At 47.2% G+C, this 17552-nt stretch overlaps 1 protein-coding gene across 4 annotated transcripts in view; it reads right to left on the bottom strand.

The window, feature by feature from the left end:
• Positions 1-17552, bottom strand: part of SNAP47 (synaptosome associated protein 47) — a 118851-nt gene that overhangs the window by 40131 nt on the left and 61168 nt on the right. Inside the window, exon 5 of one of the 4 annotated variants that reach the window (XM_030549844.1) lies at positions 2239-3393. The exons of the other annotated variants lie outside the window; for them this stretch is intronic. Within the exon in view, the coding sequence (XP_030405704.1) occupies positions 3121-3393 (273 nt within the window). The 3' untranslated portion in view covers positions 2239-3120. Of the gene's footprint in view, positions 1-2238; positions 3394-17552 lie in introns of those variants that run through there. 4 annotated transcript variants of the gene reach the window in all.

Here is a 17552-nt window from a genome sequence, read left to right as displayed (position 1 = left end):
AACTTTAGCCAAATGCTGCTAAATACAGATAGGGGCTCATCCCGGTGGGTGGAGAGAGGGTCTGGGTATCTGCTCCTAATTTCAAGCCTAGCTATGGATGGTGACAATTAGGGGAAGAAATATGTTGAGTGGAGCCTGGAAATAAACCCCAGCCCATCACGGTGCCTCACTGCAACCCCCATCCTCACTCACTTCTCCCTCTCCTGTTGCTAATCATCTACCTTCCTCGAGGTATCACACCGTCCTTTGCCCAACATAGCCTCCTTCCCCACCCGCTTTCTTGCCTCCTACCAACCCCATCTCCAGCCTCTCTGTAACACTCATTCCTCACTGTTACCTCTCACCATCCCTCCTGGTTATGGTACTCTCTCTTGCTTGCATCGTCCACTCATTGCCTTCATAATGTTGCCCCAACCCTGTTGCTCACCCCAGTACGTAACACAATCTCTCTCTCTCAGCTGTAAAGCAACCTGCCGGCCTACAGACAAATGATCTTGCAGTATAATATGGCATAAGACAAGATAACAATGTAATGACTATAATCCAACATCTGGGGTCAGGAAGGAATTGTGTTTCCTGATGTACAATTGGCCAGATGTATTCGGGGGGCTGAGACTGGAGTGTTTTTCAATCTTCCTCTGAAGCATCCATGATTAGCCACAACTGGAAGCAGGACACTGGATGGGATGGACCAGTGCTCTGAGGTGGTTCAGAGAGCCCTCTTTCCTAGTGCCTGGCTGCTGTGTCTTGCTCCCATGCTCAGGGTTTGCCAGATTTGGGGTCAGAAAGTAATTTCCCCCCTCCCCAGGTCAGTCTAGCTGGGACCTTGCGGTATTTTGCTTTCCCCTACAGCCCGGAGTGTAGATCACCTAATCGCTTCCCCGCTATTGCAGAGATCTCGGGCCTCAGTCTCTCCTGTCCTTTGCCTGTAGAACAACACTTTAGTCTCCTGGGGACTCTCAGACTTTATTTTAACTAAAGTCTTAGGACTCAATATCGGGCTAACTGGACATTACATGGCCTGTGATATACAGACTAGGTGATCTGATGGTCCCAGCTGGTCTTCATCTCTGAAATTAATAAAATGTTCCTTGGCAAGTGTGTGTGTGTATCAGAGTTAACTAGTGAGTCTCTAGATGTAGTCCTAGGAGGAGATGGATCCTGTACTGGGAGCAGAAGGGCGGGAGGCAAGGGTGTGATACTCTTTGCCCTGCCTTGTGCAGCCAGTGAGTGCAAATCATTACCTTGCTGATCTGGCAGCGTATTGTACCCACACGGCACATGATGCCACAAGGGGTGGGACAACGGAGAATCTGCCCCTGAGAGTGGTATGGCAGGTTACAGAAGAGAGAACTGTCCTGACAGAGAGCAGGGTGAGGCACATGGAGGCTAAAGAGAGAGCTTGTGCATCAGCCACATCCCATAGTCGGCTGCCATAGTTTAGAGCAGCCTCGAGACTGCTCTGAACTATGCTGGGGACCAGGTTGATGGAAAAACTGATCCTAGGACCAAAATGACGGCAGCTAGCTACTTGACACTCTCCCCAGCTGCCCCCAGTAGACTAAGGATCACAGAAATCTGGGCCTGGATCTAGAGCTGTTCTGGTTCTTGCAGCCTACCAGTAACCGAAGCATCTGAGTGGTTGTAGGGGGTTAAGAATTATTATCGGGCTCAGTTCTGAAGTTCTGCCTCACTCAGGCAAACGTCCAATTGGAGTCAACGGGAATTTGCCTCAGTCCAGATCTCAGGATTGGCTACATTATTAAACGCACATAACGAGTGAAGATAATGATGAGCATGTCCCCCAGATGCTTGATAGCAGTTTGCACTAACAAGGCAGCATTCATTTCCAAGCAAGCACCTTTCTGAGTTGCCACTTCTGCTAATTCCCCTGAAGAACACCTGACAGTAAGCTCTGTTTACTTAAGCACATGCTGGCTGCAGTTCCATCTGGACCAGCACCCGGTGCGCACAGGGTTGGCTTTCTGACAGCCAGCGATATGGAGACGGAAGGCTATTTGAGATCCAAGAGAAAGCACTCGCACGTCGAGTGGAAAGGTTAATCCATGAAAGAGAGCAGAACAAATAATTGCAGACCCAGGACTCTGCACTTAACCCCAGCCAGTGTGTGTGAAAGGAAGTTAACATCGGCACATAGATACTCTTGTTTTTTTCATCATCGGTCACGAAAGCCCCACATGAGATGCAGCGAAGTGGAAGCAGCTTTGAATTGTACAGAGGAGAGGTAATCAGAGCGCAGCTCTCAAGAAACAGCCTAACTTGTCACCTTATCAGCTGACCCTTAGAAACCAGATGATCATTCCCTTCTAGTGGTGTTCGCTTTCTGTATGCACTTCCAATAGCCCGGATTTGTTTTTCTGAAGTCTACCCCAACTTGTACTCTGAAAAATGAGCATTGCCATCTGTATTTTGACATATGTGTTCCATGTCGGGACGGCAGACTCGACCACTGGGATTCTTTTTGGCCTCACTGGATAAGATTCAAGCCAAACACAGAACACTTGGCACATCCAATCTGACCCACTGCCTTTTGCAGTCTCACCATTTGAAAGTCACATTCTGTTGAGATTCTCAAACCTTATTTCCAGCTATCTGCAGAGAGGAAGATGCAAAAAAAAACCAACCCAAAATAGAAAGAAAAACATTCTCATGAGCTCCCTATGGCCACTTCAGATGTTCTGTCCTCCTTTGAGTCATTTGGGTTCAAGGCACATCACCACATCAGGGGACGTTTTGTCTACGTTAGAAAAGTTGTGCTGATTTAACTCAATCAATTTCAAAACAATCTAGTTACATTGAAGTGAACTCTAACGTAGATAAATCTTAACTGGTTCAGCCCTTCTTAAATTGGTTTAGCTTACATCTGTAAATAAGCAAAAGCCATTTAATCCAATTTAAGTGTGTCTACAGCAGGGGTGTACAGAACAGGTAACTACATTGATTTTTAAATCAGTGCAATTTTTCCAGTGAAGATCTGCTCTTCGAATAACCCTGATCCTGATGCTGTCCCCCGTGCTTCCACCGACCACGCGGAATTGTCACCTCTCCTGCATTTTGGTCTTGAGCAAAATGTTTAAATCCATGCTAGGTTCTGTTCTATCAGTGCAGTGTCTGATCCTGGAGGTCAGGTCTGAGCCTGTCTCTGTGGAACGGAATGGGAAATCGCCCACACGAGCAGGACAGGGGCTCTATCAGGTCACTTGTGTGTAATGAGCACAGCCGAAGAGCATTTGTGAAATCTAGATAAGCCCCCTCCACTGCTTCCTCTTTGCCTCTGAATTCAGCAGAGTGCTTGTACTTTCCATCCACGCCTGTCCAGTCAAGTGGGAACAATGACAAACCGGGGGGCCTCTGAGAGCTAGCCCAGCACACCTAGGAAAAACAAACAGGTGGGAGCGATAAAGGAAAGTGTGAGGCCAGAGAGATAAGGAAAGGAGTCAAACACCCTCCCACACATGTCACAGGGAGCCACAGAACTCCACAACATCCTACAGTACGAGCTTTGATTCAAGTGTAAGCTTATAGTTTCTGGGTGCACCTCTGTTATCCATGCTAATGCAATGTGCCTTTTCACACTTTTCACATTCGCTAGTGGCTGGATAGTCTACAGAAGAGGGTAAGAGTTCACAACTCCTTGCTACGCCAGGGTATGTCTACACTGCAAAGGAAAACCCACAGCACCAAGTCTCAGAGCTCAGGTAAGCTGACAGGTTTGTGGGGCTCAGTCTGCAGGGGTAAGGATAGCAGTGTAGGCATTCCAGCATTGGCTGGAGCCTGGCCTCTGAGGCCCTCTCATCTTCACCAGGTTTCAGAGCCCAGGCTCCAGCCGGAGCCAGAGCACAGTGCACGGTCAACCTGTGGAACTCCTTGCCTGAGGAGGCTATGAAGGCCAGGACTATAACAGGGTTTAAAAGAGAACTGGATAAATTCATGAAGGTTAAGTCCATTAATGGCTATGGGTAAGGAAAGGTGTCCCTAGCCTCTGTTTGTCAGAGGGTGGAGATGGATGGCAGGAGATAGATCACTTAATCATTACCTGTAAGGTTCACTCCTTCTGGGTCACCTGGCATTGGTCACTGTTGGTAGACAGGATACTGGGCTGGATGGACCTTTGGTCTGACCCAGTATGGCCGTTCTTATGATGTCTACACTACTATTTTAGCCCCTTTGATCTGGGCTCTGAGACGCAGCACTGTGGGCCTTTTATGGCAGTGTAGAAATACCCATAGTTACTACTGTTGCTCACGTGGTAGGGGTGTATAGTTCTGGTGCTGAAGATCCTGGGTTCAAACCCTGCTAATGGCCCACGCTGAGTTGTTTACACCATCCCGTTAACTTTCCCTACTCAAAATTTCAACCTACTTCATTGCCCCTCCTAAGTACAATAAGGTACAGCAGCACCCCAGAGGGGACAGCATTTCGTGCGGGGGAGGAAGGGATGCCTCTGTGAAGGTTTTAAGAATTCTTCTGGGGAAAAAAGGCACTTGGAGCTGATGTTCTGAAATCAGGACCCAAGATAGGCCTGTGATGCTAAATGTTGTACAAGCACGCAGCAAAAACCAGTGTCAATGCCCCACAGCTGCACCCAGCTTGTTGCTCCTCGCTGATTCAGCTAGTGAACCTGGCTTCCTGTGCAGCTGAAGACTTCAGCAGGCACAGCCTTAAACTCGGCAGCAGGCCTGGGTCCTTGCTAGGGTGACCCCCCTTTTCAAAAGGACACATGCAGGAGCCACGGCCCCTCTGTGGCTCTACCCCCTGCCCCTCCTCTTCCTCCAAGGCTCTGCCCCTGTTCCTCCACTTCCCCTTTGCCCAAGCCGGAAGCCGAAGCCAGGCCATGGTAAGAACCACCCAGGAAGCCCACGCTGCTGTGGGGAGCCCTGGACCCTCCATCCGCCTTTCTGGACAGGGGACAGGGCTACCCAAGAGCAGCTCCTGGCCCATGTCCTCACCCCCCAGAGCACCCCACAGCTGCATTTCTGGTCTTGCTTCCTGCTTCTGCTCTCAGCTCCCTCCTGCCTCTGGCTTCTTGTTCCTGGTTCCCACGCCTGGTCTCCTACTCCTTGCTCCCAATTCTTGGTCCCTGCTCCTGGCTCCTGCCCCTTCTTTGGCTGATACCCTAGTTCTGATTTCTGGCTCCAGCCTCTCAGCTCCATCTCGCTGCCTGGACTTGGTATTCGGTTCCTGACCCTGGCTCTGATCCTTGGCTCCTTCTTCCTGGCTCTCGACCTCAGCTCACTCCCTGGACTTGGTTACTCGGCTCCTGATTTGGGTTCTGGCCACTAGACCTGGTCACGCCTGTTCCAACCACTAGGCCAGCTTTCTGCCCTGACCACTAGGCAAGGCCATCCATCCTGGTCTTTAACAACTGGTCCCCACTCAACAGAAGTCAAGAGGAGTTTCTATGAGTTAGGACTGAGCGAAAACCGGGGGCTACATTCTACCACCCTTACTCTTGCTGTGTAGTGCTTTATTCTGCAAGTAGTGCCACTGAAGAAAAGTCAAAAAGTAAGGGAGTAAATGCTACTGATCCTATGTGTGCCTGTTATTCCCAGTGGAAGTTGCTGGTGCTTAGTAGCTGGAAAAGACCAAGGCTGTTGGTAATTATCACTATGTTTTAAAAATATATATCTTGGGAGGACTTACGTTGCCCACAGCCCCAGCACTGACCCTGTTAGTATAGGCTGGAGCCAGGAGCTCCTAGAGATGGGAATGAATTGGTGGGAAAGTTACCAAGTCACGTTTATACCTCAGAAAACACTCTGTTCGTGCTGGGGCCAAGCTGGGCGTGACAGCCTGTGGGGGCTTCTCTATCAGCTAGATCAGTGTGTCCATCCCTATCTGAAAATCAGGCCCTTTGGGGTTAGAAAGCCCAGGGACCACAAATTTGGCAAGTCCAGCCATTTAGGAGCGTGAACTCGACATCCTGACCCATCTGGAAATGGAGCTCTTTGTATAGAGGGGGAGGGCTGCCATCTATTCTTCCTTAAATTGATCACGCTAATTAATATAGTATGTTGCAGAATAATAAGGCCCCTATTAAGAAAAACAGAATAAGTAAAGCCATGTTAACTCTTTCATTGCAGGACAAAATATTCACCCCTAGAATGCAGCCTTGAGTCACAGGAATTACTGGTGTAACCCTTCTGCCAGGCCGAGCTGATAGCAGCAAGGGCCGGGTCTTGTACATAGGAGTCCCCTCCCAACAACGTAATGCAAAACCAGCTCGAGCCCCCACCCAGTGACCTGGGAAAATCTTACACACATCCCTAGGTGCCTCAAAGAGGCAATGCTTCCCCTCTCGCAAACACAGAGTCTCGGTGTAGCAGAAAATGTTTAATAACATGAGGTAAACAACATCAGCATTAAATTGGGAAAACACCCAGAATAAAGCACAACTAAGGTTCATAGGCCAAACCATGAGCAAAGACCCACCCAGCAAATTGGGCTATGTCCTTTCCTTTTGGTTCTTGAGTCCGGCAACCCAAAAATCACCCAAAGTCCCAAAAGTCCAACACCCCAAAAGTCTCTGTCCCTGGTCATTGCAGCCCCAAAGTTAAAAAGTTTATCTGCAGAGTTTTACTCCCCCAGCCTGGGTGGAAACAGGGAGGGGCGCACAGGGTGTTAAGGGGCACCTTACATGGTCCAAGGCCGACTGCTCCACCTCTCTGTGGGGTTCTGCTGCAGCCTTCACCGCAAGCTACTCCACTCCACCAGCCATCCCGCAAGCCGGTCCAAGCCATCACATGAACTGCTCTGCTCTGCCAGCTGCTCTGCTCCACTCCACTCTTGGGTGATGTCAGCTTGTAGTAGGGGAACCCTACTGCTGCTACACCATTGGCCCAAAGTGAATTCAGCTCTGAAGCCTATAACTAGATTCCTAATAGAATCAAAATTAGGTCTGATACTCAATAGTGTAAAGAGGTGACAATACTAATGCTATTGCTGTCCCTGTCCCTCTCTCAATTCACTGGGGATTGGAACCCATGTCCCTTGTCTAGCAAGTGCTCCTTAGTTGATGATGAGTCCGTCTGTCGTAAAACAGTTCCACTGGCCTTGATTCACACAATCAGGGTAACAACACTTTATTCTTTCTGCCCCAATAATAGAGAAACTGGGGATCCCACAGCAGCGAAAGTGACCATTTGAGCTGCTGTGGGCTCCTGATAGGCGGGGTGGGTGTGCCTATGCAAACAAGATCAGCCCCTGAAGTTCTTTTGCACAACTTGCCACGATTGACCACCAGATGTCAGGGTAGAGCTCATCCTGACTCTGCTTACATCAGAAAGCTTTTTTGCTCATATAAATATGTAACTGACTCAGATTTCTAAATACACAGTGGTGCAACTCTGGAGTTAAGCCTATTGTCATAATTAGTTGGACAAGAACATAAGAACAGCCATACTGGGTCAGACCAAAGGTCTGTCTAGCCCTGTATCCTGTCTTCTGACAGTGGCCAATGCCAGGTGCCCCAGAGAGAATGAACAGAACAGTTAATCATCAAATGATCCATTCCTTGTCACCCATTCCCAGCTTCTGGCAAACAGAGGCTAGGGACACCATCCCTGCCTATCCTGGCTAATAGCCATTGATGGACCTATCCTCCATGAACTTATCTAGCTCTTTTTTTGAACACTGTTATAGTCTTGGCCTTCACAACATCCTCTGGAAGAGGACGGATGGTCTTGTGGGTAAGGCACAAGACTGGGACTCTGGAGATCATTCAGCTGCTGCATTCAGCTGCATTCTGCATTCAGCTGCTGGCTCTGCCACAGATTTCTTGTGTGATGCTGGGCAAGTAATTTCATTTATTGTTTGTGTTACCTTAGCACCTAGATGCCCTAGCCACAGACCAGGATCCCATTGTGCTAGACACCGTACAAATGCAGAACAAAAAGAGTTTAGTCTTCAGTTCCCCATCTGTAAAATGGAGTTCATAATTCCCCAGTATCTGTTTAGATTGTAAGTTTTTGGGGGCAGGGTTTGTCTACATGGTAGTGCCTAGTGCAATGAGACAGAATGCCATTCGTTGGTAAGAGCGCTCCTTCTGGTATCAGAAAAGATGCTGAAAAAAACCTCTGCTGGCAAAGAGTTCTGATCACTCGCTCTTGCTTGCTCTCTCTCTCTCTCTCTCTCTCTCTCTCTCTCCCGTGGTTTTTGGCAAACACATCTTACACTCTGCTTTCCCGCCACCAAAGAAAAACAAATGCCGCTTTACTGCATCCAGCATCAAATATAATCAGAGCAGGGTGTTAATAGCAAACAGGCACCACAGAATGAATGTTCTGCTTTGCAGATGGATCCCTGTGAAGCTGGCACGGCTGCCACAGGCCAGAAGAGAGCTGACTAGTGAAAAAGCACATTTTTTCCCCCTGCAAATGGGACCCCAAGCCACAATTGAGCAATGAAACAATTATGTTCTTTAAGCTGAAATTCTGACTCATGCAAAGGACTCTTAAAACTAGGAGAGGTGTTTTTTTTCCTGAGCTCTGCCAAAATCCCACGGTGACCCTCTTTATCCTTTCCTGCTTGTAGTTAAGTGGAATGACAGCTAAGGGTCAAGAAACATAAAATGATTCAACAAGTGGGGCTATGGGGAATAGAGCAGTGGGATCCAATAGAGATCACTATGACATGGGGAAATTCCTTACATTATTCACAACCATCTCTACTATCAATAGGGGTGCCACAAGGAAACATATTCACCTTTGCTTTAGTAATAGTAAGAAACATGGACCTGGGTCAAAATCTTTGGCTCCAAGCAGCACTGAGGTGAATTTGGATTTGGATCCAGCTCAGGCTTAAGAACCAAAGTCCAGCTCCAGGGCAGTGCACAAGTAAGATGGGGCATAGGAACAGGCATGCCAGATCAGAACAAAGGTCCATCTGGTCCAGTATTCTGTCTCCTAGAGCTGCCAGCATGAGATTCTTTAGAAAAAAGTGCAAGAAACTGCCTGGGAGATTAATTATACAGTAAAATGTCCAAAGAGAGAGAGAGTTTATTCCCAACTTCGGTCAGTTAGTAGCTAGTTTACACTCTGAAGCATGATGGTGTCTATCTCTTATACATCTTAGACTATATAAAGTAACTGTGGAGCTCCTATCATCCACATAAATAGTTAATCCTTTAAAAAGTTCAACTACACTCTTAGTCTTGGCAATATCATGTGGCAGTGAGTTCCACAGGTTAAGCATGCATTGTATAAATGACAAAACTATTTAGACAGTAACCAGGCTGTGCACTGAGAATCCCCATGAGAGGTGTGGGGCAGTCCTCTCCCATGCTGGTACAGGGCAGGGGAACTGGTCTGCAGCTGCTGTGACAGCATCAAGGGTGCAATGGCACATGGAGCACCTAGCGTGGTATTTAATGGCCTTTCTTACTTACAAAGTGACAGTGATCTGAAGGGTTTGGTTCACTTTGCCAACAAGATATTACAGCAGGATGATCCACCAGTGGCCTCACATGAACTTCAAGGCTTCCCTTACAGCAGCCCCTGGATTTAACCTACTCTGAAAGAATTTACAGACTTTGATAATGAGCGGTACCCTGCTCCTCCTTTACTGCAGCTCTTGCCAGAATAGCAAAATGGTGTGATTGTTTGAAAGTGGACTGGATGCATAGCTATAAAGGCGAGGGTGAGTTAGTTACATCGGCATCGTGGGAGATTTCGTAGAAAGACATGGTATACAGAGAGCAATTCCACTGGGGTGGGGGATGGTAGTTATTGTAGCCACCTGCATGGAACCTGGAGACAGCAGCACAGGTTGCAGAAGGAAAGAATTTGGAGAAGACATCAGAAGTAAGCCTGTAGGCACGTGAATACTGTCTGTAGCTGCAGCATCTTTACAAAAAGTCCTCTTACTAACGAGACATTTTGGAAACATGGAGTCCCCTGATGTTATTACCCAGCACATGGAAACAAGGTAGTAGAGGTCAGCCCAGTGAGTCCCACCGCAAGGAAAAGACTGTGATTAACAGAAAAACAAAGCAGCAGCTAGAAACAGAGCAAGTGGGTAGCATGGAGGGACTCAGACTCTTGAGAAACCTGGATTTCCAGTCAAAACACCTTGCACAAGCATGGAAGCAAAAACTGAGTCTGTATATAGAGTTGACTATGGGAATAAAGATGAGAATATGAAGGCAAAGCTTTTCTTTACTGTCTCATTGGGGTAAGAAGCATGAGTAGTGAGTGAAACACTGTTGCCAGGTGCCCAAAACACTGGAAGTGCTGATAAAAGTGTTTGAGTCATCTGGGCCCAGATAAAATGAGACTGTAGAGAGAGACTGCTTTTTACCCAAAACTGAGAAACAGCGGAGGAAATGGTTATATGACAGAGCTGAGAACTCTGGCACCCTCATGTAATTTCAAAGACATCACAGATTTTCTAATTAAAGACAAGATTGTTTGTGGGACGCATGACTGCAGCTTACAGGAGAGATTCTTGAAAGAAACAGCTCTAGCCCCAGAGAAACGCCTCCAAATAGCAAGGTTAGCTGAACTGCCCAGGGAAAAGATCAAAACAATGGCAAGTGCACCAGCTCAAGCTAAAGCAACCCAGGAACAAGACAGAAAGAGGCCGATTGAGAATGGATGCATCATGGGCCAAAGTACATACAGTGGAAAGCAATACGAAAGACAGAATGAAAAATACAAAGCCTCTGGGCAGTGCAGGAAAACAATCGTTTTATGTTCCAATGCTGCAGCTCCCCCAAAGGAGGAAAAAGCAACCATGTAAGCAATGGTTGAGGACATGGAACTTCCAATGAAGAGGGAAGTATCTGGAGTGTGACTTTAGTGGATCGAAAGATGCTCAATGCTCACACAATGCAGAAGACAGTTGCCAGCCATTCAGCTGCCAGATTTGCAATTATGCTGTTAGATCAATGACCAATTTGATTCCTGCTGGATTGTTTTGTAAGTTGCAATGTAGCCCCAGCAACACTGAGAAGCAGTAATATTAGACTCAGTAAATGTGGTCAAGAGATGGTGATCTACAATACAACCTTTCTGAGGCCAGTGGGCACATGCAGGCTGTTGATAAAAAACACATGGAACAAGAGACGTTATTGCCTGGAGTTTACAGTAGTTGACACCCAGAAGTATCAGCCACTGCTGGACAGCAGGGCTGCACAAGCCATGGATCTGATTGCAGTGAAACACCACAATATTCTCAGCATGAGAGAGGACAGAGAACAGTCACCCGGAGACCTGTCCAGCATTCTAACAGAATAGAAGGACCTAATTCAAGTAGATAGACATCTAGAGGGCAAGTTAAAATCAGACCCCAGCATGTGCAGCCCACAAGATACCAAAACACAGAGTTCCATTAGCCCCGGAGTTGTGCCGCTACCAAAGAAGGAACTAACAGGCCTTCAAAGGAGAGACATCATTACACCTGTTGAAACTAGCACGGAGTGCATCAGTAGCTTAGTAGTGGTGAGAAAGCCTTCAGGTGAACTGAAGATCTGCACTGATGGAAAACCATTGAACAGAGCATTGAAAAGAAGTTGTTACCCATTACCAAAGACTGAGGACATACTATCTGATTTATCTAGGGCAAACGTTCACTGTTTGCAATGGCAAGAATGGGTTCTGGCATATTGAACTAGATGAGCCATCCAGCCACCTGCCAACCTTCGCCACACCTCTTGGTAAACACTGCTGGGTATGAATGCCTATGAGCATCCACTCAGCTTCAGAGGTGTTCCCACAAAAAGCAGGCACTAGAGGGACTGCTAGTCATCAAGACTGTAACTTATGACGTTCCTGTTGCAGGAGAAGGAGATAAGGAAGAGGCAATCCAGGACTATGATACCAAGCTGTGACTACTACTAAACAAGTGCTAGGAGCAGCATATTAAGCTCAGTGCAAACAAGCTGAAGTTGAGAAGAATTGAGGTCCCCTACACTCAGAATCTGTTGACTTCTGAAGGACTCCGGCCAGATCTGAGAAATTGACAGCCATTAAGGAAATACCCAAACTCCAAGATGTATAGGGAGTCCAGATTCTGAGTACACTTATCAGAAGCCTGTGACCCCTTGAGAGAGTTAACACACTATGATGCAGCATGAAAATGGTCAGTGACCCAAGGACAGGCATTTGAAAGAGAGAAGAAAATGAGGCACAAGTCCTAAAGCACGACAACCGCGCAGAACAGCTAGAGCAAAGGTGTGAGGCATAGGACGCAAAGCCAGTCACTCGTAGCATTGACTCATAGAGCCCTGACAGACACAGAGGCCAGGCCTACACTATAAAATCGATCCCCAATAGATCGATCACTACCCACCGATCCGGCGGTAGCGTAGACAAACCCAGAAAGGGGATGTACTCTTCGGAATGGAACAATTACATCCGTTCCCTGTGGGCATATCATCGACACGCAGTCCAATCACAAGCCTTTAGAAAGCCTCAGGAAGCCACTGCTGAATTCACCCAGGTGACCACAGTGCATGTTACTAAGATTCCAGTGCTAGCAGATGAGGATAAGGTACTGTCCAGGATTGTTACTACCAGTGGTAGATACACTGAGCAGTTTGCATCTTCGGAGTACAACACAGCTGGCCCTGTGGGACATGCTACAGTACCTTTGCTTCTGCATCAAACAGGAGAGGGTGCTGTGGGAAATAAAAAGATTCCTACTCCAGGGTTGGCCAAAGTGCAAGAAAAATATGCGGTAGGAGGACCCCCTTATAACCAGGAGAGGGATGAGTTGTGTGCACCAGATGGGACTGTGTTTAAAGGGGATAGAGCAGTAATCCTAGCAGATTTAAGAGGTGACATCATGAGCCAGACACATGCCTGAAACCTGGGGATAGAGGTAAGGCTGAGATGAGCCAAGATATGTATCTACTAGCCAGGAATGAATGTCCAATTGAGAGAATACAGGAAACAATGCAAGGCGTGCAAAAACCATAGTGATCGGGAGACTCTACAACCTCATGAAATCCCAGCCCTACCCTGGGAAAAGGTCAGAACAGATCTGTTCACTTCTGATGACAGGCACTACATGGTCACAGTAGATAACTTCTCCAATTTCTGGGTGGTGGATTATCAGGAGGACTCAGGCAAAAACTATGATCAGGGAACGGATGGCACATTTTCCAAAGTCTGGCATACCTGACAGTTTATGCTCAGACAAAGGACCTTAGCACGGTGCAGCAGAATTCAAACGATTCAGCACCTAATGAGAATTGGAGCAAAAGATGTCTTCCGCGGCATACTTACAAAGCAACGAGAAGGCAGAGTTGGCAGTAAAGACAGCCAAGAGCCTGATGCTGAAGGCAACACACACAGGAAGGATCCTTACCTGTAGGGCAGATTAACACTCAAAATTGTTACAGTACAAAGCACATTTCAGAACCACTATGCACTTGACTCAAAGCTCAGAGAAGCCAGTGGAATTCTTTTCCCTGGGTTTTGCATCAGGCCTCCTTTCTTCTGGCTGCCTTCTGTTACAATGAGATGTCTATATTTATGGAAACAAGTAGCTAATAGATAAGTTGCCAGTAGATAGTGCTCAAGAAGATGGAGCAGAGTTTCTGGGTGGTGTAGGATCAATAAAACGTATTGTGCACCACAAATAGCTTCCTCTCTGCTGTCATGTGCATGGAACTCTTAACAACTTCTGCATTTATGCTCCAAAATCTATTACTTTTCCTGTCACATGTTGAGGGTCACAGGGGGAAAAAAAAGAAGAAATATCAATAGAAGAAAAATGAGTACAAATATTAATGGGTGTTTATAATCAAATGGGCCCTCCCCAAGTTGTTTCTCCAAATTGCGTGTCATTCTTTATTAGGCCCATATATGGAACATAGAGTTTAAGATTAATGGAGTTATATGCCTGGGATGGTTTTGGTCTAGGGACTTTTCTGAAATGGATCCTGTATGTTGGACTGGCTTTTTTTGCTGTCTGGAAACAGACCATGTGCTGTGCTCGGTGATGTGATTTGGGGGTGTGGGGGGACAGACCCAAGTTTTGCTCCCAGTAAATCCAAGAGCAAAAATCCTATTGACTTCAATGGGAACAAGAATGGACTCCAAATTTGCTCCCATTACCTTCTAAAAGGCAATCTTTTATCAGGCAAAAGAGAGTTAGGCCCAGATCCTTAGAAGTATTTAGGCATCTAACTCTCATTTATTTCCTTTTTGACCAGGGTTTCTCAAACAGGGTTCACCGCTTCTGTAGGGAAAGCCCCTGGCAGGCTGGGCCAGTGTGTTTACCTGCCCTGTCCACAGGTCCGGCCGATCGCGGCTCCCACTGGCCATGGATCGCTGCTCCGGGCCAATGGGAGCTGCTGAAAGCAGTGGCCAGTACATCCCTCGGCCCGTGTCACTTCCAGTAGCTCCCATTGTCCCGGAGCAGTGAACCGTGGCCAGTGGGAGCCGTGATCGGCTGGACCTGCGGACAGGGCAGGTAAACACACCGGCCCGGCCCGGCCCGCCAGGGGCTTTGCCTACAGAAGCGGCGACCCCTGTTTGAGAAACCTTGTTTTTGACAATCTAGACCAGTAGTTCTCAAACTTCTGTACTGGTGACCCCTTTCCCATAGCAAGCCTCTGAGTGTGACCCCCTCTTATAAATTAAAAACACTTTTTTATATATTTAAACCCATTATAAATGCTGGCTGCAAAGCAGGGTTTGGGGTAGAGGCTGACACCTTGCAGGGTTGTAGATCCCAGGCACCAGCCCACCCCCAAACATCTACACTGCAATTAAACAGCCTTGCCGCCTGAGTTAGCTGGCACGGGCCAGCTACAGGTTTTTACCTGCAGTGTAGACATACTTTGACTACATACCCAGAGTTCTGCGCAGGCTTGTGTAGCCTGTCCTGTGGTTTCACTGCTATTGTTATACCAGATAGCTATATCAAAGCCAGCTTGAGTATGTCTACAAGTGCTGGGGACAGGTCTACACTTAAAATGCTGCTCCAATGACGCTGTGCATGGGATGATTTAGTTGGGGATTGGTCCTGCTTTGAGCAGGGGGGTGGACTAGATGACCTCCTGAGGTCCCTTCCAATCCTGACATTCTATGATTCTATGATTCATAGTTAATCCACCTCTCCGAGAGGTGGTAGCGATGTTCAAAGAAGCCGTCCCATCGATAGCACTGTCTACATGGGGGAGTTAAGGTCAGTAGAACTACGTCACTTAGGAGTGTGGCTTTTTCATACCCCTGAGCAACACAGTTATGCTGACACAGGTCTGTAGTGTAGAACCTGAGCTGAGTCACACCTTGATTGCAATGCCTGATCTTCCACTATCTGCTTTACCCAGTGTTCCTCCATTGATATCAGCTGGGTTATTCCAAATATACGCCGGTGCAGTCGAGACTATCAGTCCATAAACACTAAACCAAGGTAATCACCCTTCTCATTTCACACTTTAATGTGGTGCTGCCAGGAAGTTGTTACCCTGGGCGCACACCACACAGCTCCTGGTCCAACTACACCGCAGAGCGGCTTGCCCGATTATCACCTCATAAAAAGAGCGTTCTGCCTGATTTTCAAGGGGCTGCCACCTCCTAAATCATACCTGCATCTGTGAGTGGATGGCTTGCCAGAGCCCGGGCATGATTATATCTGCTTAAAATAAAGAACCAGCGAAACAGGCAGTTGCAATGTTCCACAGCCGGGGTGTGAAAGAGGCAAGCAGGAGTCTGCAAAGTATTAGTACCGCTTGCTAGTTACAGTGTCCTCCTTGTCAGAGCCCTGACTGTGCTGAGCTGAATTCTTAGAGTTGCAGTCGCCCCTAGAGACAGAGCTAAACCCTAAGAGCTGTAGAATACCTACAATTCCCACAGTAAAAGTACTGGCTTAGGTCCAGTGAATCCTGACACGAGTCACTAAATTACCGTCATAAACAGATAGTTAAGAGTTAATAGAACAAAAGTATTTCATATCTCTTTTGCCTGTAAAGGGTTAACAAAATCAGTGAGCCAGGCTGTTACCTGACCAGAGGACCAATCAGGGGACAGGATACTTTCAAATCTTGAGGGAGGGAAGTTTTTGTGTGTGCTGTTAGTTTTTGGTGGTTGTTCTCTCTGGGGGCTCAGAGGGACCAGACGTGCAACCAGGTTTCTCTCCAATCTCTTTGATACAGGCTCTTATATGTCCAGAATAGTGAGTACTAGGTGATAAGGCGAGTTACGCTTATGTTTGTTTTCTTTATTTGCAAATGTGTATTTGGCTGGGAGGAGTTCAAATGTGTATTTTGCTGAAAGGATTTTAATTTGTACTTGTATTCTTAGGCTGGGAGGGTGTTCCCAGTGTCTATAGCTGAAAGACCCTGTAACATATTCCATCTTAAATTTACAAAGATAATTTTTACTGTTTTTTCTTTCTTTAATTAAAAGCTTTTCTTGTTTAAGAACCTGATTTTTTTTTATTCTGGTGAGACCCCAGGGGACGGAGTCTGGATCCACCAGGGAATTGGTGGGGAGAAAGGAGGGAAGGGGGAGAGAAAGGTTATTTTCTCTCTGTGTTAGGATTACTTTCTCTCTCAGGGAAAGTCTGGGAGGGGGAGAGAGAAGGAGGGGGGGAAGGTGAATTTTCCTCTCTGTTTTAAGATTCAAGGAGTTTGAATCACAGTGATCTTCCAGGGTAACCCAGGGAGGGGAAGTCTGGGAGAGGCAACGGTGAGGGAAAGGGTTTACTTTCCTTGTGTTAAGATCCAGAGGGTCTGGGTCTTGGGGGTCCCCAGGGAAGGTTTTGGGGGGACCAGAGTGTACCAGGCACTGGAATTCCTGGTTGGTGGCAGCGCTACAAGTACTAAGCTGGTAATTGAGCTTAGAGGAATTCATGCTGGTACCCCATCTTTTGGACGCTCAGGCTCAGAGTGGGGGTTTATAACATAGACTCATAGACTTTAGGGTCAGAAGGGATCAATATGATCATCTAGTCTGACCTCCTGCACAAAGCAGGCCACAGAACTCTACCCATCCACTTCCATAACAAACCCCTAACCTATGTCTGAGTTATTGAAGTCTTCAAATTGTGGTTTGAAGACCTCAAGCTGCAGAGAATCCACCAGCATGACATACCCATATCCAGCAGTGAAATTCCTGGAGGGAGGACAGCAAGGGACCAAAGGTCCTGGAGCAGTTTGTACAGTGGGGGGGGGGGTTTGAGAGCCATTGAACCAAACTGTAAACCCTGCAGATGATGGAAACCACTTCAAGCCAGGGGGTGCGGCAGCACTCTCAGCACCCATGCAAAGGACCCAAAGGTCTCTGAGCTGCATACTGAGGTAAATTGCAGATTGGACTATATTTACCAAGTGCTAATGCAGAGCCCAGAAAAGATAACATAGCACAAGTGGAAACAGATGGAGAATATCTTATTGCCTTTTTATGAATCCATGGTATGCCCACATCTTGAATACTGCATACAGATGTGGTCTCCTCATCTCAACAAAGATATCCTGGCACTAGAAAAGGTTCAGAGAAGGGCAACTAAAGTGATTAGGGGTTTGGAACAGGTCCCATATGAGGAGAGATTAAAGAGGCTAGGACTTTTCAGCTTGGAAA

Source organism: Gopherus evgoodei, chromosome 2 (genome assembly GCF_007399415.2).
Source record: "Gopherus evgoodei ecotype Sinaloan lineage chromosome 2, rGopEvg1_v1.p, whole genome shotgun sequence".
Classification (NCBI taxonomy): domain Eukaryota; kingdom Metazoa; phylum Chordata; order Testudines; family Testudinidae; genus Gopherus; species Gopherus evgoodei.
Note: the sequence above shows the minus strand (reverse complement) of the source record. Positions and strands in the feature narration are given on the sequence as shown.